Below are 16,893 nucleotides of genomic sequence, written 5' to 3'. Positions count from 1 at the left end.
TGCTCTTTTGAGTCAAGCGAACACGTTCATTATTCAGCAAAAAAAATGACATAAGATAAAAGTATTACATAACCAACATTTGTTCACAAATAGACCTGCCATCTCCCCCTCTCCTCTCACCTTTCGTCCCTGACGGGGCCCACACACACGCGACCACCGTGACGGGGCGACGGGTTGTTGCAGGAGCGCTGGCGCATCTCAAACCCCGTTCCACAGGTGGTGCTGCACTGTCCCCATGACGACCAGGGGGTCCAGCCTCCGTTTCTACGGCAACAGAAATGTGATGTTATAGGAGGTTCAAAGAATCCTGTAGCGCCGTGGGGAAACCAGTTTCAAGATTGAGATGTACATCCAATAAGTCCAATGACTCCAAACGGAAACGATGGCTTGATGAGTACAGAGTAAAACGTTTATTTGTAGAATCTAAAATAAAAAGTTTCAGGTAAAAAAACGGTTCCAATATTCCAGGTAAACGAAAGACGATTACAGAATTTTTTGTACCAAAGATATTTGCCCTACAATATGCATTATAGAAGTACAAATTTGTAAGTGCTTAAGATTCCGTTCAATCTCTTTAAGCACTCAACACACTTATGAATATGGCCCTAATTTGGGATTCTGAGAGGGAAGCAAAACCACTTGCTCAGGAGCTAAATGTGACACCAGAAACACATTCTTCAATCTGCTTAAGTGCTCTGTTCCTCTGAAAGCATTTCTCAATTTTCAATAGCCACTTCCAGACAGACAGACATGAGGCTGCATCTGAAATGGCATCCTATCCCTTATGTACTGCACTACTTTTGACCAGAGTTCATGAGTAGGGAATGGGTTGTTATTTCACACTCTAAATGAGATGGTGGTTGGTGGTTAGGGTGGCAAAATTCCTGTAACTTTCCCCAAATTACCAGGTTTTCCAGAAATCCTGCTTGGAAGGAGGGAAGAAGCAGGAAATACGCAATCCTCCAATCAGGATCTATATAAATCCCTATTTGTTTTACATACCTGGAACAGTTGGAGACTTCGATGGTGGGCCCCTCACAGTTCCTCCCACCACAGCGAGCTGGAGGGTTGTCACACTCCCTGGAGCGACACAGACAGGTGCTGGTGCCTTCGCCGTCGTCGTTGCTGCATTGTTGCCACGCTGCCCAGGGTCCAAAGCCGCCAATGGTGATCTGGTTCCTCAGCTGATAATCCACACAGGGCAGAGAGAGAGAGATAAGAGTGTCAGGGAATTTACTGGATATCATTAATCATGTGACAATAACCTTGACACAGGAAAACTGTTATTTTACCTTTATTTAATCAGGAAAGACACCTGAGGCTAAATATATTTTCCAAGGGCGACCTGGACAAACTGAGTCCCCAAGGCAAAACAAAATGTTACAATGTTAAACTGTCAGACTACTACTGTACTGTATATGACCAGAGTTCCCAGGAGAGACCAGGCAGAGTGGTTCTAGGTTGTCAGACAGTGACGCCCCAGGGGCTTACCAGTGACAATATTGACACCTAGGGAAATAACAAAACAAGTGGGGTAGGGGGAATTGGGGGTCCCTGTTGGCACTTACCGGACACACAGTGATGTTCTGACTCCACTGGCTCATGTTAGAGCTATCCTCCAGGGTGGTGCATTGCCTCTGTTTCCTGTCCCAGCCACAGTATGGGTCCCGGGCCTCCAGGCATAGCCTACAGGGGGCAAGAGAGATGGAGGAGAGGGGGAGGGATAGGGAGAGGGAGATGGTGAAGGATAGAGAGAGCAGTCAGTCAAAGCAGTAAACACAAGCAAAGAACACCCGCCAGCCCTGTGAGGCTGGCCCACTAAACCATGTACAAATAAACTCACTCTCCCTCCAGGCACACAGCCCGTACCCCTGTGATTCCTAAACTAAGGAGCGTCTGACTAGAGGTAAATGTAAAAAATGTAAATGTAGGTAAACCCCCCCCACACACACACACACATACAGCCGTGCAGCAACCAAACATCGATGAAATATGCAAGTTCCCAGTAAAACAGGAGCTTAATGAGGGGTAATTAAATCTAAACCTGTTAATGATGAAGTTAGGCTGTGGGAGACAGGGGGTGAGAGGGAGTGAGAGAAAGATGGGGAGGGAAAGAGAGAGCTGGACAGAGAGGGAGAGAGAGAGACTAAAAGTGTAGAGAGAGAGCAAAAGAACCAGAGTTCATGAGTCCTTACTGCCCTGTACCAACTCCTGATTGCCTCCCTCGCAGACCTGGGTTCAATAGTATTTAATATAATTTCAAACACTTGATTGAGCTGGTCTGTTGCTGTAGAACCAATAGAAAAGTACAAACAAGTTCCAGGCAGGCTAAAGCAAATGCTTGAAGTATTTGAAAGATCTCAGATACTATTTGAACCCATATATGCTCCCTATTTCCTGCCTGTACTACCTCTTTACAGCCCCCTTAGCAAGCAGAGAGAAAGAAAGAGAATTATATTCTTGGCACCAGCCCCCTTGGTTTATTTGAGTGGGGCCTCTGGTGTTTCAGCTACGAGGTCTAAGCATCACTTTGTGTTGTTACAGAACACACAGCCAAGCCCGAGCCAAGTCCTGCAGTAGGGAAGGTGTTTTAGGAGTCAGTGCTGAGCTGACATATTGTATCAACCTGCATCAGAGATGGCCTGACTCAGAGCTAGAGGGAGAGAGAGGCTATGGGAAGGGATCCATGTTGTTGTGGTCTTGTTGTTGTGGTGACATCAGAGAGATGGGAATGCTTCTGCCGCACCATAGCTTTAAATGAGTGGTAAGTGAGAGGGTGAAGACCTGGCAAGCATAACATGTTGAAACGTTTAGCTGCCTCACCAAGCACTGTTAGTGTGCATTCTGTTTACTCAGACACAGAATGCTGCTTACAGACAGACAGGCTAAACACTCACACTTAAGAAGCCAGGTGGATGTGCATAATAATTCATTGTAAAGCAGATCTCTTTCTTAGAGGAGGATAATATCTAAGAGCATGGTGCAGATCTGAGGTCCAATTACCCTCCGTTACAGTAAGCCAGAAGTCAGGCCCGAGGACACACACCCACCCTCACGGCGCACACCTCAAAGCTAAAATGCCTTCAGCTGAAAGAGTTTACCCTGGACCTGGTCTCATTAATTACAGTGAAGAAATCACACACACACACACACACACACACACACACACACACACACACACACACACACACACACACACACACACACACACACACACACACACACACACACACACACACACACACACACACACACACACACACACACACACACACACACACACACACACACACACACACACACACACAGCGATGAAAGCCAGCCATCCATGTAAGCTCTTAAGACTACGAAAATGCGTCAGCTTGAAAAGAATGCTGACTTGACGGTTTTTGACGAGCACAGTGAGCGAGAGGGGCAGTGGAGGACGGGTTTACAAGAGAGAAAAAGAGAGCCACCCTGCAGTACAAACATCACCGCAGGCAGGGCATGCCAACCGTCCCGTCTGCTCACCTTACTCATGCCAGCTTACTGTAACAATGGGCCTCGTAGGAATTCTTTAGATAAAGAGATTGGGGGTAATCCCGCTCTCTCTCCGTTTCTTTCTCTCTCACATGCACGCACATACAAGCATGCAAAAACACAAACACACACAGTGTGGACAGTACGCTAAACCCACTAGTCTACACTGTAAATCGTTCAAAAAAAGGTGCTGTCCAGAATCTAAAATGGTTATTTGGCTGTCCCTATAGGAGAACCCTCTTTCCAATCCTCAGTGGAAAAGGTCCTTCATGGAACCAAAAAGGTTCTAACAGGAATCAAAAAGGGTTCTTCGAAGGGATCTTCGAAGGGTTCTCCTATGGGGATATCCGAACAACCGTTTTAGGTTCTAGATCGCACCTTTTTTTGTAGGATTTACAGTGCAGACTAGTGGGTTTAGCTCCGATCCCATCTGACCTTTCTCCAGCTGCATCAACTGTTGGCCAGCCAAAGCTCACAGGGCATTGTAAAAGTAAAGGAGATCAGCCAGCCAGCTACAGACAAGGCTCTGATGTAGGCTCTGTAAGGGATGAAGTGGGAGCAGGTACACTCAGAAAAGTAGAACCATGTATGGTTCTTCAGTTTGTCCCCATAAGGGAACCCTTTTTGGTGCTAGGTAGATCCCTTTACAGAGTCACATTATGTAGCGTGAGAAGTTGTTTTGCTCCTGCTTTTCAGGCCACATCAGGCCTGCAAGTCACATTATGCTGGTTTGCAAAGTGATGTTTAATTCCTATTGGAATCCAGCCAGGGTTAGGATAGCCAATAAGTGAAATGTTTTATCACCCGCAACCTGCATTCACAATGACTGCCAGTGTAGGGCAGATTAAATACTGAGACTACCTCAATCATCTAAACTGGAATAACCATCTCAGTCACATGTGCAATAAGTCAAATTACTAACAGATTGGATCAACCAATAAAATAAAATAAACTTTATTTGGCCTCCCGGGTGGCGCAGTGGTTAAGGGTGCTGTACTGCAGCGCCAGCTGTGCTTTCAGAGACACTGGGTTCACGCTCTGTCGTAACCGGCTGCGACCGGGAGGTCCATGGGGTGACGCACAATTGGCCTAGCGTCACCTGGGTTGGCTGGTAAGGATGTCCTTGTCTCATCGCGCACCAGCGATTAGACAAGATAGTAAGTAGCTACTAAACAATTGGATACCACGAAAACGGGGTAAAATAAAAAAAACATTATTTAACTAAAACAAATTCTTATTTTCAATGACGGCCTAGGAACAGTGGGTTAACTGCCTTATTCAGGGGCAGAACGACAGCATTTTACATTATCAGCTCAGGGATTCGATCTTGCAACCTTTCGGTTACTAGTCTTACGCTCTAACCACTAGGCTACCTGCCGCCCAATGAGTGTACATGCAAAAACACAGATATTAAAACAAACAATTCTGAAAATCACCCTGCAATAGAGCATGCTGGGAAATATGACATATGGCTTAATGTAGAACCCTTCTTGCATTCCAAAGAATCATGTTTGCCTTCCAAAGAATCATCAAATAACCCTTTCTTCCAAAAACTGTTCTTAGGATGTTAAAGGTTCTAGGTAGAACCATTTGCTTTACAAAGAACCCTTGTCTTTCAAAAACGGTTCTTCAGATCAAAACGGTTCTTGGTAAAACACTATCCCTATACAAAGAACCCGTTTGGAACCCTTTTTTCTAAGAGTCTACATGTGATGGTGTCTGCTGATAGAGAGGAATGTGGGATTTGCACAGTGTTGGGGAGTAGCGAACTACATGTTGTCCAACTACAACAAACACAACCTTACAGTGAAATGCTGACTTACGGGCTCATAAGTAAAGTATACTTTTCTCAAGGATAGCTGTAGTGTAAATGAACTTAAGTCATTGGTAGCTTTGTAAACTATATTTTCAGAGTAACTACCCCAACACTGGTTTTGTAGTGTGTGTGTGTGTGTGTGGGGGGGGGGGGTGTATGTGCACGTAAATGTGTGTGTTTCAATGACTGAGAGAAGACTAAGCGAGATATAAAAGTTAAAGGAAAGAGAGAAGGAGAGAAGGCTTCTGTATGGTTCTGACACCAACCCAAGATATTTAATTCACCGTCCTCTTTTACCGGTGACATAGCACACTATATCAAAACAGCGAAGCCTCAAAACAAAACACGGGCTGTTAAATTTTAGAACAGAGCGACCGGCAAAAATAAACCAAACGATAAAACAATGTGGCTTGGCTGTCGACAGACAGCTTGTGATAAATCTCCAGAGTTCGCCAGGGGGCTTAATGGACATTTTAAAAGGGATTGTGAGAGCTGTAAACCTGCTGTCCTTTACTAGGCCTTTTAATAGAACGTCATAAAGACAGCAGTTATCACTTTCCGTTTAACTGCAAATCATGACCTCATAATTGTAAACAAGACAGAGACAGACAGACAGGTTGTGGAAATATTCTGATTAGAAATGTAAGCTGTCATAGCCAATAGGCATATTGGGGACGTCTGAAATGCAAATGGCGGGCAGCTTCCTGAATGACTGTACAGTATAGTACCCCCCCAGGGGACAGGCCAGCTTCAAGGCTTCCTCATCCCAGAAGAGAGGCTCTGTCCCTGGGGCTTCCCTCCAGCCTGCGCTGGGCTGCTCTGACGTGCCGGCCGTGGTTCATCATAAACCTTTGGCCAGATAAATCCCCCAGTTTAGCGTAGCGTTACACGCTAATCACAGCTCAGGATCCAATTAGCATAGCACCGTGCTAGAGGGCTGGGGAGGGCTGAAACGTCCAGAAGCAGAAAGATGGCTGCCTGCCAGAAGGAGCCGTCTGCCTACTGAGTTGTCCTCCTGTCTGCTGCGAAGTCCTTCCTCTATCCCTCTTCTACTGTCCTATGGGGGAAGGGGGGGGTGATGGTCACCTCACTGATAGTGCACACATAGTAGCAGGAGACAGAAACAGAAAGAGAGAAAGGTGTGAGACAGAGAGAGACAGAGAGAGAGAGAGGTGTGAGAGAGAGAGAAAGAGGTGTGTGTGTGTGAGAGAGAGAGAGAGAGAGAGAGAGAGAGAGAGAGAGAGAGAGAGAGAGAGAGAGAGAGCGAGAGAGAGAGAGAGAGAGGTGTGAGAGCGAGAGAGAGAGAGGAGAAGGCAGAGCAGACAGTACAACCTCACTGAAAAAAAGAGGGAAAGTTTGTCAGCATTTCGGGAGCTGGGAGGGTGTGAGGCCGGTTAAGACAAACTGCCTGCCCAAATAAAGGCTGAAGGAGGAAAAAGGAGAAGAGAGAGGGAAAGAATGTGTAAAAGAGAGGGGGATAGAGAGAGAGAGTGAGTGAGAGAGAGAGGGATAGAGAGAGAGAGAGTGAGTGAGAGAGAGAGAGAGGGATAGAGAGAGAAATATAAATGCTTTTAATATTGGGGGTTTGCCAGAGAGGAGAACCCGTTAACAGCAAAAACATTCTGCACCAGTGATAAATACGTAGACTTTGTGATTACTTCCCCCTCTCCCCTCGTCCCCTCACTCTCTCTCAATCCGCCCCTCTCCCCTCACTCTCTCTCAATCCCCCTCTCCCCTCATCCCTTCACTCTCTCTCAATCCCCCTCTACCCTCCTCCCTTCACTCTCTCTCAATCCCCCTCTCCCCCCACCCCTCACTCTCTCTCAATCCCCCAATCCCTAACAATCCCCCTCTCCATCTCTCTCAATCCCCCTCTCCATCTCTCTCAATCCCCTCTCTCCCCCATTTTCTCTCTCCCCCTTCTCCCTCTTTGTCCATGGCTCCCTGGTGTGTTCCTGGGAGTGGAGTGTTCATACAGGCTTAACAGCACTGTGTTTTAGAACCCTGTTGACAGGCTGGCGGCAACATCAACAGACCATAAATTGTCTCTGCTGAGGACCAGTGGGTGGAATTAAAGTTCTTCTCACACAGACAATAAAACACTGGATTTATTCAGGGCTCCTGGGACGCTCTGGAGATGTTAAGGCCAGAATACTATATATAAAGAGGTTATTATTGTCCCCAGGGCCCAACCTCAGGACTCAATGCTGATGACTAGGGTTTATAAGATAAAAAAATGCCCAAAATAAACTTGAGAATTGAATAGTTCCCACCTGTAAAAGCAAATAACTATTATTTTGCCTGAGGGTCTGTGAAATACAGCTGTAGACATGTATTTTTCCTTTATTTAACTAGGCAAGTCAGTTAAGAACAAAATCTTATTTTCAATGACAGCCTAGGAACAGTGGTTTAACTGCCTGTTCAGGGGCAGAACGACAGATTTGTACCATGTCAGCTCAGGGATTAGAACTTGCAACCTGCTGGTTACTAGTTCAACGCTCAAACCACTAGGCTACCCTGCCGCCCCACTAGGCTACCCTTGCTATCCACAAATGGTCTGATTGTAAAAATAATTTCATAAACATTGAAAACACCTGAAGTTCCCTGAGCTAGAGAGGATCAGGAAATCGTTGAACTTCTACACTGGAAAAATTAGCTGGTCATGTACATGGTGAACACACCGAGACAGCCACTTTGTGGTTTCATGATGTTGTTATAAACTCCTGCAGCACAGACCCACTAATATGCTACCTGCTGGCTAGTTGCAGCTATGGTAGTGCTGTAAATCACAAAGCAAGCAAAACTCCCACTCCTACTCTGTCTTCACCTTCACCACCTAAACATCAAGGGTGCTACACTTAAGAGGTTGGCAGGGAAGTAGGGGTAAGTGGTTAGTATCTCAGGGCTTCTATCCTGATTTAACACATTCACAACATTATTACACCACCTCCCAATCCTGCCATTGAGCTGTATGTATGGACCTGGAACACCTTTCCTCAGTGAAAGTGTTGACAGAGCGACTTTTCTGGCGCAGCTTGACTACAACGTATCACTACCATGCAAACAACACTGCAGCCGCTGCAGAATAAATAAGGCTACTTACTTACAGAAAGTGGAGGTGAGAGAGTGAGAGAGCGCGAGTTCGAGAGGGAAAACACAGAGAGAAGGAGAGAGAGAGATTGAGAGTGGAGGTGGAGGCTGTACTTAGCAGTAGGTAGTGGCCATTGAGGAGGTCAGATGTAATTTTCACTAACAGAGGGCAGACTACACCACCTCTGTAGGCGGTGCAGCACATAGCAGTAAGTCACCACTAAACAGACAACACTGTGCAAAGCAATATGGCTGATTTGATCCCTAAACAGACACCAGGCACACTGTACCATTCAAAGCTGTACACATTAGCTAAATATACACTGAGTGTACAAAACATTAGGAACACCTTCCTAATATTGAGTTGCATCCCCTTTTGCCCTCAGAACAGCCTCAATTCATTGGGGCATGGACTCTACAAGGCGTTGAAAGCGTTCCACATGGATGCTGGCCCATGTTGACTCCAATGTTTCCCACAGTTGTGTCAAGTTGGCTGGATGTCCTTTGGGTGGTGGACAATTCTTGATACACACGGGAAAATGTTGAGTGTGAAAAACCCAGTAGCATTGCAGTTCTTGACACTCAAACTGGTGTGCCTGGCACCTACCACCATACCCTGTTCAAAGGCACTTACAATCTTTGTCTTGCCCGTTCACCCCCTGAATGGCCACAGATATAAAAAAGTATAATAATAACAGCACTTAAACATTAGAAGTTTTCCCAGTGCTGTATTTCCATTAACATCCTATCCATTCATGCTAATATAGGGGGCAAAGACAGAACCATTCATTTCCTTCTCTGGCTGAACACTAGTATAGTACTTCCATTCATGTGGTAACAGAGGAAGGATCCTTTTCCAGAGCGAGGGGTTATCTCTGTAAAAAAAAACGGATAACTTTAGACTTCAAAATAAACCATGCCATGGCCTCTGTAGCTTTTCTACACAAGACTGCTCCACAGAAACCTCCATTGTGTCACACAGAGGGGGCTGAATTAGCCAATATGAATTGATGTATTGCTGTAGTTCGACTAGTTATTATGAGGTTTCATTATGAAAGGCTGTATGTGTGAATGGAACTGGGAGGGCCACCCACAGATCAGGCAAGGCCACTGACCGACTGGAGAATAGCCTGGCCGGCTCAGCCAGACAGACAGACAGCAGGACAATGTGTTTTGTCACACCACCTGGTGGGTGTCCTTCATAAGACCCACTGACATCCGCCACGCCTACGGAGAAAGAGGGGGACAGAGAAAGGGAGAGGTCCTCTTTGGATAATCGAATTCAGAAAGACATAACCTCTTTTTAGGCTTCTGGCAGAGTGTTGTTGTCCTGGGGCTGTCTCCTGCAGACTGATGTAATAACACAGAGGCAGAGTGTTGTTGTCCTGGGGCTGTCTCGTGCAGACTGATTTAATAACACAGAGGCAGAGTGTTGTTGTCCTGGGGCTGTCTCCTGCAGACTGATGTAATAACACAGAGGCAGAGTGTTGTCCTGGGGCTGTCTCCTGCAGACTGATGTAATAACACAGAGGCAGAGTGTTGTTGTCCTGGGACTGTCTCCTGCAGACTGATGTAATAACACAGAGGCAGAGTGTTGTTGTCCTGGCACTGTCTCCTGCGGACTGATGTAATAACACAGAGGCAGAGTGTTGTTGTCCTGGCACTGTCTCCTGCAGACTGATGTAATAACACAGAGGCAGAGTGTTGTTGTCCTGGGGCTGTCTCCTGCAGACTGATGTAATAACACAGAGGCGGAGTGTTGTTGTCATGGGACTGTCTCCTGCAGACTGATGTAATAACACAGAGGCAGAGTGTTGTTGTCCTGGGGCTGTCTCCTGCAGACTGATTTAATAACACAGAGGCAGAGTGTTGTTGTCCTGGGGCTGTCTCCTGCAGACTGATTTAATAACACAGAGGCAGAGTGTTGTTGTCCTGGGACTGTCTCCTGCAGACTGATGTAATAACACAGAGGCAGAGTGTTGTTGTCCTGGGGCTGTCTCCTGCAGACTGATTTAATAACACAGAGGCAGAGTGTTGTTGTCCTGGGGCTGTCTCCTGCAGACTGATGTAATAACACAGAGGCAGAGTGTTGTTGTCCTGGGACTGTCTCCTGCAGACTGATTTAATAACACAGAGGCAGAGTGCTGTTGTCCTGGGACTGTCTCCTGCAGACTGATTTAATAACACAGAGGCAGAGGGCTGAGACACAGAATAGCCTGGGATTGCAATGACAAACAATATGCAAAGACAGAAAATAGAACCATGTCAATTTCTGTGTAAATCCTGTTTGTGTCTGTATCTATGGCTGTGAAATGTATGCATTCTGCATGAACTTTTATTTGTTAATAAGATTTCCTAAAAGCCTAAACTTGTCATGCAGGTGAATGAGGACCCAAAAGCGACTTGGCGAAAACAGAGTATTTAATCCAGAATAAACTTTACAAAACAAAAAGCATAATACTACACGTAAAGACAAGAACAGACTGGAGACTTGATCGAGAACTGCAGGTTGCCTCGGGAAGGCACTTGAACCTAGCAGACTCAGACACCTGCTCACCACGCAGCATCTGAGGGAAACACGACACGACAGGGCAAAACATAGACACAGCACGGTGAATTATAAATGAGGATCCGACGGGGCAGGTACGGGAAACAAGGAGAGAAATAGGGACTCTAATCAGGGAAAAGGATCGGGAACAGGTGTGGGAAGGCTAAATGATGATTAGGGGAATAGGAACAGCTGGGAGCAGGAACGGAACGATAGAGAGAAGAGAGAGCGAGAGAGTGAGAGAGGGAGGGGGAGAGAGAGGGATAGAAAGAGGGAAAGAACCTAATAAGACCAGCAGAGGGAAACGAATAGAATGGGAAGCACAGGGACAAGACATGATAATAAATGACAAAACATGACAGTACCCCCCCACTCACCGAGCGCCTCCTGGCGCACTCGAGGAGGAATCCTGGCGGCAACTGAGGAAATCATCAATGAGTGAACGGTCCAGCACGTCCCGAGACGGAACCCAACTCCTCTCCTCAGGACCGTAACCCTCCCAATCCACTAAGTATTGGTGACCCCGTCCCCGAGAACGCATGTCCATGATCTTATGTACCTTGTAAATAGGTGCGCTCTCGACAAGGACGGGAGGGGGAGGGAAGACGAACGGGGGTGCGAAGAAAGGGCTTAACACAGGAGACATGGAAGACAGGATGGACGCGACGAAGATGTCGCGGAAGAAGCAGTCGCACAGCGACAGGATTGACGACCTGGGAGACACGGAACGGACCAATGAACCGCGGAGTCAACTTACGAGAAGCTGTCGTAAGAGGAAGGTTGCGAGTGGAAAGCCACACTCTCTGGCCGCAACAATACCTAGGACTCTTAATCCTGCGTTTATTGGCGGCTCTCACAGTCTGTGCCCTGTAGCGGCAAAGTGCAGACCTCACCCTACTCCAGGTGCGCTCACAACGTTGGACAAACGCTTGAGCGGAGGGAACGCTGGACTCGGCAAGCTGGGAAGAGAATAGAGGAGGCTGGTAACCCAGACTACTCTGAAACGGAGATAACCCGGTAGCAGACGAAGGAAGCGAGTTGTGAGCGTATTCTGCCCAGGGGAGCTGTTCTGCCCAAGACGCAGGGTTTCTGAAAGAAAGGCTGCGTAGTATGCGACCAATCGTCTGATTGGCCCTCTCTGCTTGACCGTTAGACTGGGGATGAAACCCGGAAGAGAGACTGACGGACGCACCAATCAAACGACAGAACTCCCTCCAAAACTGTGACGTGAATTGCGGGCCTCTGTCTGAAACGGCGTCTAACGGGAGGCCATGAATTCTGAACACATTCTCGATAATGATTTGTGCCGTCTCCTTAGCGGAAGGAAGTTTAGCGAGGGGAATGAAATGTGCCGCCTTAGAGAACCTATCGACAACCGTAAGAATCACAGTCTTCCCCGCAGACAAAGGCAGACCGGTAATGAAGTCTAGGGCGATGTGAGACCATGGTCGAGAAGGAATGGGGAGCGGTCTGAGACGACCGGCAGGAGGAGAGTTACCCGACTTAGTCTGCGCGCAGTCCGAACAAGCAGCCACGAAACGGCGCGTGTCACGCTCCTGAGTCGGCCACCAAAATCGCTGGCGAATAGACGCAAGAGTGCCTCGAACACCGGGATGACCAGCTAACTTGGCAGAGTGAGCCCACTGAAGAACAGCCAGACGAGTGGAAACAGGAACGAAAAGGAGGTTACTAGGACAAGCGCGCGGCGACGCAGTGTGCGTGAGTGCTTGCTTAACCTGTCTTTCAATTCCCCAGACTGTCAACCCGACAACACGCCCATAAGGAAGAATCCCCTCGGGATCAGTAGAAGCCACAGAAGAACTAAACAGACGGGATAAGGCATCAGGCTTGGTGTTCTTGCTACCCGGACGGTAAGAAATCACAAACTCGAAACGAGCGAAAAACAACGCCCAACGAGCTTGACGGGCATTAAGTCGTTTGGCAGAACGGATGTACTCAAGGTTCTTATGGTCTGTCCAAACGACAAAAGGAACGGTCGCCCCCTCCAACCACTGTCGCCATTCGCCTAGGGCTAAGCGGATGGCGAGCAGTTCACGGTTACCCACATCATAGTTGCGCTCAGATGGCGACAGGCGATGAGAAAAATAAGCGCAAGGATGAACCTTATCGTCAGACTGGAAGCGCTGGGATAGAATGGCTCCCACGCCTACCTCTGAAGCGTCAACCTCGACAATGAATTGTCTAGTGACGTCAGGAGTAACGAGGATAGGAGCGGACGTAAAACGTTCTTTTAGAAGATCAAAAGCTCCCTGGGCGGAACCGGACCACTTAAAACACGTCTTGACAGAAGTAAGAGCTGTGAGAGGGGCAGCAACTTGACCGAAATTACGAATGAAACGCCGATAGAAATTAGCGAAACCTAAAAAGCGCTGCAACTCGACACGTGACCTTGGAACGGGCCAATCACTGACAGCTTGGACCTTAGCGGAATCCATCTGAATGCCTTCAGCGGAAATAACGGAACCGAGAAAAGTAACGGAGGAGACATGAAAAGAACACTTCTCAGCCTTTACGTAGAGACAATTCTCTAAAAGGCGCTGTAGAACACGTCGAACGTGCTGAACATGAATCTCGAGTGACGGTGAAAAAATCAGGATATCGTCAAGATAGACAAAAACAAAGATGTTCAGCATGTCTCTCAGAACATCATTAACTAATGCCTGAAAAACAGCTGGCGCATTGGCGAGACCAAACGGCAGAACCCGGTACTCAAAATGCCCTAACGGAGTGTTAAACGCCGTTTTCCACTCGTCCCCCTCTCTGATGCGCACGAGATGGTAAGCGTTACGAAGGTCCAACTTAGTAAAGCACCTGGCTCCCTGCAGAATCTCGAAGGCTGATGACATAAGGGGAAGCGGATAACGATTCTTAACCGTTATGTCATTCAGCCCTCGATAATCCACGCAGGGGCGCAGAGTACCGTCCTTCTTCTTAACAAAAAGAACCCCGCCCCGGCCGGAGAGGAAGAAGGCACTATGGTACCGGCGTCAAGAGACACAGATAAATAATCCTCGAGAGCCTTACGTTCGGGAGCCGACAGAGAGTATAGTCTACCCCGAGGAGGAGTGGTCCCCGGAAGGAGATCAATACTACAATCATACGACCGGTGAGGAGGAAGGGAGTTGGCTCGGGACCGACTGAAGACCGTGCGCAGATCATGATATTCCTCCGGCACTCCTGTCAAATCGCCAGGTTCCTCCTGAGAAGTGGGGACAGAAGAAATGGGAGGGATGGCAGACATTAAGCACTTCACATGACAAGATACGTTCCAGGATAGGATAGAATTACAAGACCAATTAATAGAAGGATTATGACATACTAGCCAGGGATGACCCAAAACAACAGGTGTGAAAGGTGAATGAAAAATCAAAAAAGAAATAGTCTCACTGTGGTTACCAGATACTGTGAGAGTTAAAGGTAGTGTCTCAAATTTGATACTGGGAAGATGACTACCATCTAAGGCAAACATGGGCGTAGGCTTGTCTAACTGTCTGAAAGGAATGTTATGTTTCCGAACCCATGCTTCGTCCATGAAACAACCCTCAGCCCCAGAGTCAATCAAGGCACTGCATGTAGCACCCGAACCGGTCCAGCGTAGATGGACCGACAGTAGTACAAGATCTAGATGAAGAGACCTGAGTAGTAGCGCTCACCAGTAGCCCTCCGCTTACTGATGGGCTCTGGCCTCTTACTGGACATGAATTAACAAAATGTCCATCAAATCCGCAATAGAGGCACAGGCGGTTGGTGATCCTCCGTTCCCTCTCCTTAGTCGAGATGCGAATCCCTCCCAGCTGCATGGGCTCAGTCTCAGAGCCAGAGGAGGGAGATGGTTGCGATGCGGAGCAGGGAAACACCGTTGATGCGAGCTCTCTTCCACGAGCCTGGTGACGAAGATCTACCCGTCGTTCTATGCGGATGGCGAGAGCAATCAAAGAGTCCACACAGGAAGGAACCTCCCGAGAGAGAATCTCATCTTTGACCACTGTGTGGAGTCCCTCCAGAAAACGAGCGAGCAGCGCCGGCTCGTTCCAGTCACTAGAGGCAGCAAGAGTACGAAACTCTATAGAGTAATCCGTTATGGATCGATCACCTTGGCATAGGGAAGCCAGGACCCTAGAAGCCTCCCCACCAAAAACTGAACGGTCAAAAACCCGAATCATCTCCTCTTTAAAGTTCTGGTAATTGTTAGAACAATCAGCCCTTGCCTCCCAGGTAGCTGTGCCCCACTCTCGGGCCCGGCCAGTAAGGAGTGAAATGACGTAAGCAACCCGAGCTCTCTCTAGAGTATGTGTTGGGTTGGAGAGAGAACACAATCTCACACTGGGTGAGAAAGGAGCGGCACTCAGTGGGCTGCCCGGAGTAGCAAGGTGGGTTATTAACCCTAGGTTCTGGAGGCTCGGCAGGCCAGGAAGTAACAGGTGGCACGAGACGAAGACTCTGGAACTGTCCAGAGAGGTCGGAAACCTGAGCGGCCAGGTTCTCCACGGCATGGCGAGCAGCAGACAATTCCTGCTCGTGTCTGCCGAGCATGGCTCCTTGGATCTCGACGGCAGTGTTACGAGCGTCTGTAGTCGCTGGGTCCATTCCTCGGTCGGATCCTTCTGTCATGCAGGTGAATGAGGACCCAAAAGCGACTTGGCGAAAACAGAGTATTTAATCCAGAATAAACTTTACAAAACAAAAAGCATAATACTACACGTAAAGACAAGAACAGACTGGAGACTTGATCGAGAACTGCAGGTTGCCTCGGGAAGGCACTTGAACCTAGCAGACTCAGACACCTGCTCACCACGCAGCATCTGAGGGAAACACGACACGACAGGGCAAAACATAGACACAGCACGGTGAATTATAAATGAGGATCCGACGGGGCAGGTACGGGAAACAAGGAGAGAAATAGGGACTCTAATCAGGGAAAAGGATCGGGAACAGGTGTGGGAAGGCTAAATGATGATTAGGGGAATAGGAACAGCTGGGAGCAGGAACGGAACGATAGAGAGAAGAGAGAGCGAGAGAGTGAGAGAGGGAGGGGAGAGAGAGGGATAGAAAGAGGGAAAGAACCTAATAAGACCAGCAGAGGGAAACGAATAGAATGGGAAGCACAGGGACAAGACATGATAATAAATGACAAAACATGACAAAACTAAAGAATAATAGGCCCTTCACACTTTCCTGCATGTTCTGAGCCGACCCTATCACAATAAATCACAGTGATTGACAGCCCGTCACCTGTCATGTATATTTGCAGTTCTGCATGGTTTTCTCTCTCTGTGTCCCCTGACAACTGACTGTGTCTGCTACTGAAGCTGGTAGATATAAGGCAGCATGCAGGATTAAGGACAGTGTTCCCCTGTTGTGCCCTTGAAGCCCAGTGTGATTATTCCACCCCACTGTGTTTTAAATAGGCCTGGCTACCGAGGCTTCCGCTCTGCTCTCACATCTCCTCACTCACACCTTGTTTAGTATTCACCACTGTACCTGACAGAGAGGAGTGAGTGTGTGCGCATCTGTGTGTGTGTTACCGCTGGTGACATGTGATGGAGAAAGGAGCGAGCTGATTCACCATATGCATGAGCCCCCCCACTCACACACGCGCACGAACGCACACACACACGCACACGCACACACACACACACACACACACACACACACACACACACACACACACACACACACACACACACACACACACACACACACACACACACACACACACACACACACACACACACACACACACACACACACACACACACACACACACACACACACACACACACACACACACACACACACACACACACACACAACAATCTCCTATACAGTCGGTTGCCCTTCATGCACACCCACATGCGTATATTGCACAGCGAGCTGACAAAGCATGGATGCAGCTCTA

The 16,893-nt window shown here is 47.9% G+C and overlaps 1 protein-coding gene across 1 annotated transcript in view; it reads right to left on the bottom strand.

Moving 5' to 3' along the window:
- Window positions 1-16,893, bottom strand: part of LOC124044424 (semaphorin-5B-like) — a 150,660-nt gene that overhangs the window by 37,345 nt on the left and 96,422 nt on the right. The window contains exons 13-15 of the mRNA XM_046364063.1: window positions 1,569-1,686; window positions 1,003-1,184; window positions 121-264 (exon numbers count right to left, since the gene is read on the bottom strand). Of these exons, the coding sequence (XP_046220019.1) occupies window positions 121-264; window positions 1,003-1,184; window positions 1,569-1,686 (444 nt within the window). The remainder of the gene's footprint in view (window positions 1-120; window positions 265-1,002; window positions 1,185-1,568; window positions 1,687-16,893) is intronic.

This window comes from Oncorhynchus gorbuscha, linkage group LG09, assembly GCF_021184085.1.
Source record: "Oncorhynchus gorbuscha isolate QuinsamMale2020 ecotype Even-year linkage group LG09, OgorEven_v1.0, whole genome shotgun sequence".
NCBI classification, from domain to species: Eukaryota; Metazoa; Chordata; class Actinopteri; order Salmoniformes; family Salmonidae; genus Oncorhynchus; species Oncorhynchus gorbuscha.
Note: the sequence above shows the minus strand (reverse complement) of the source record. Positions and strands in the feature narration are given on the sequence as shown.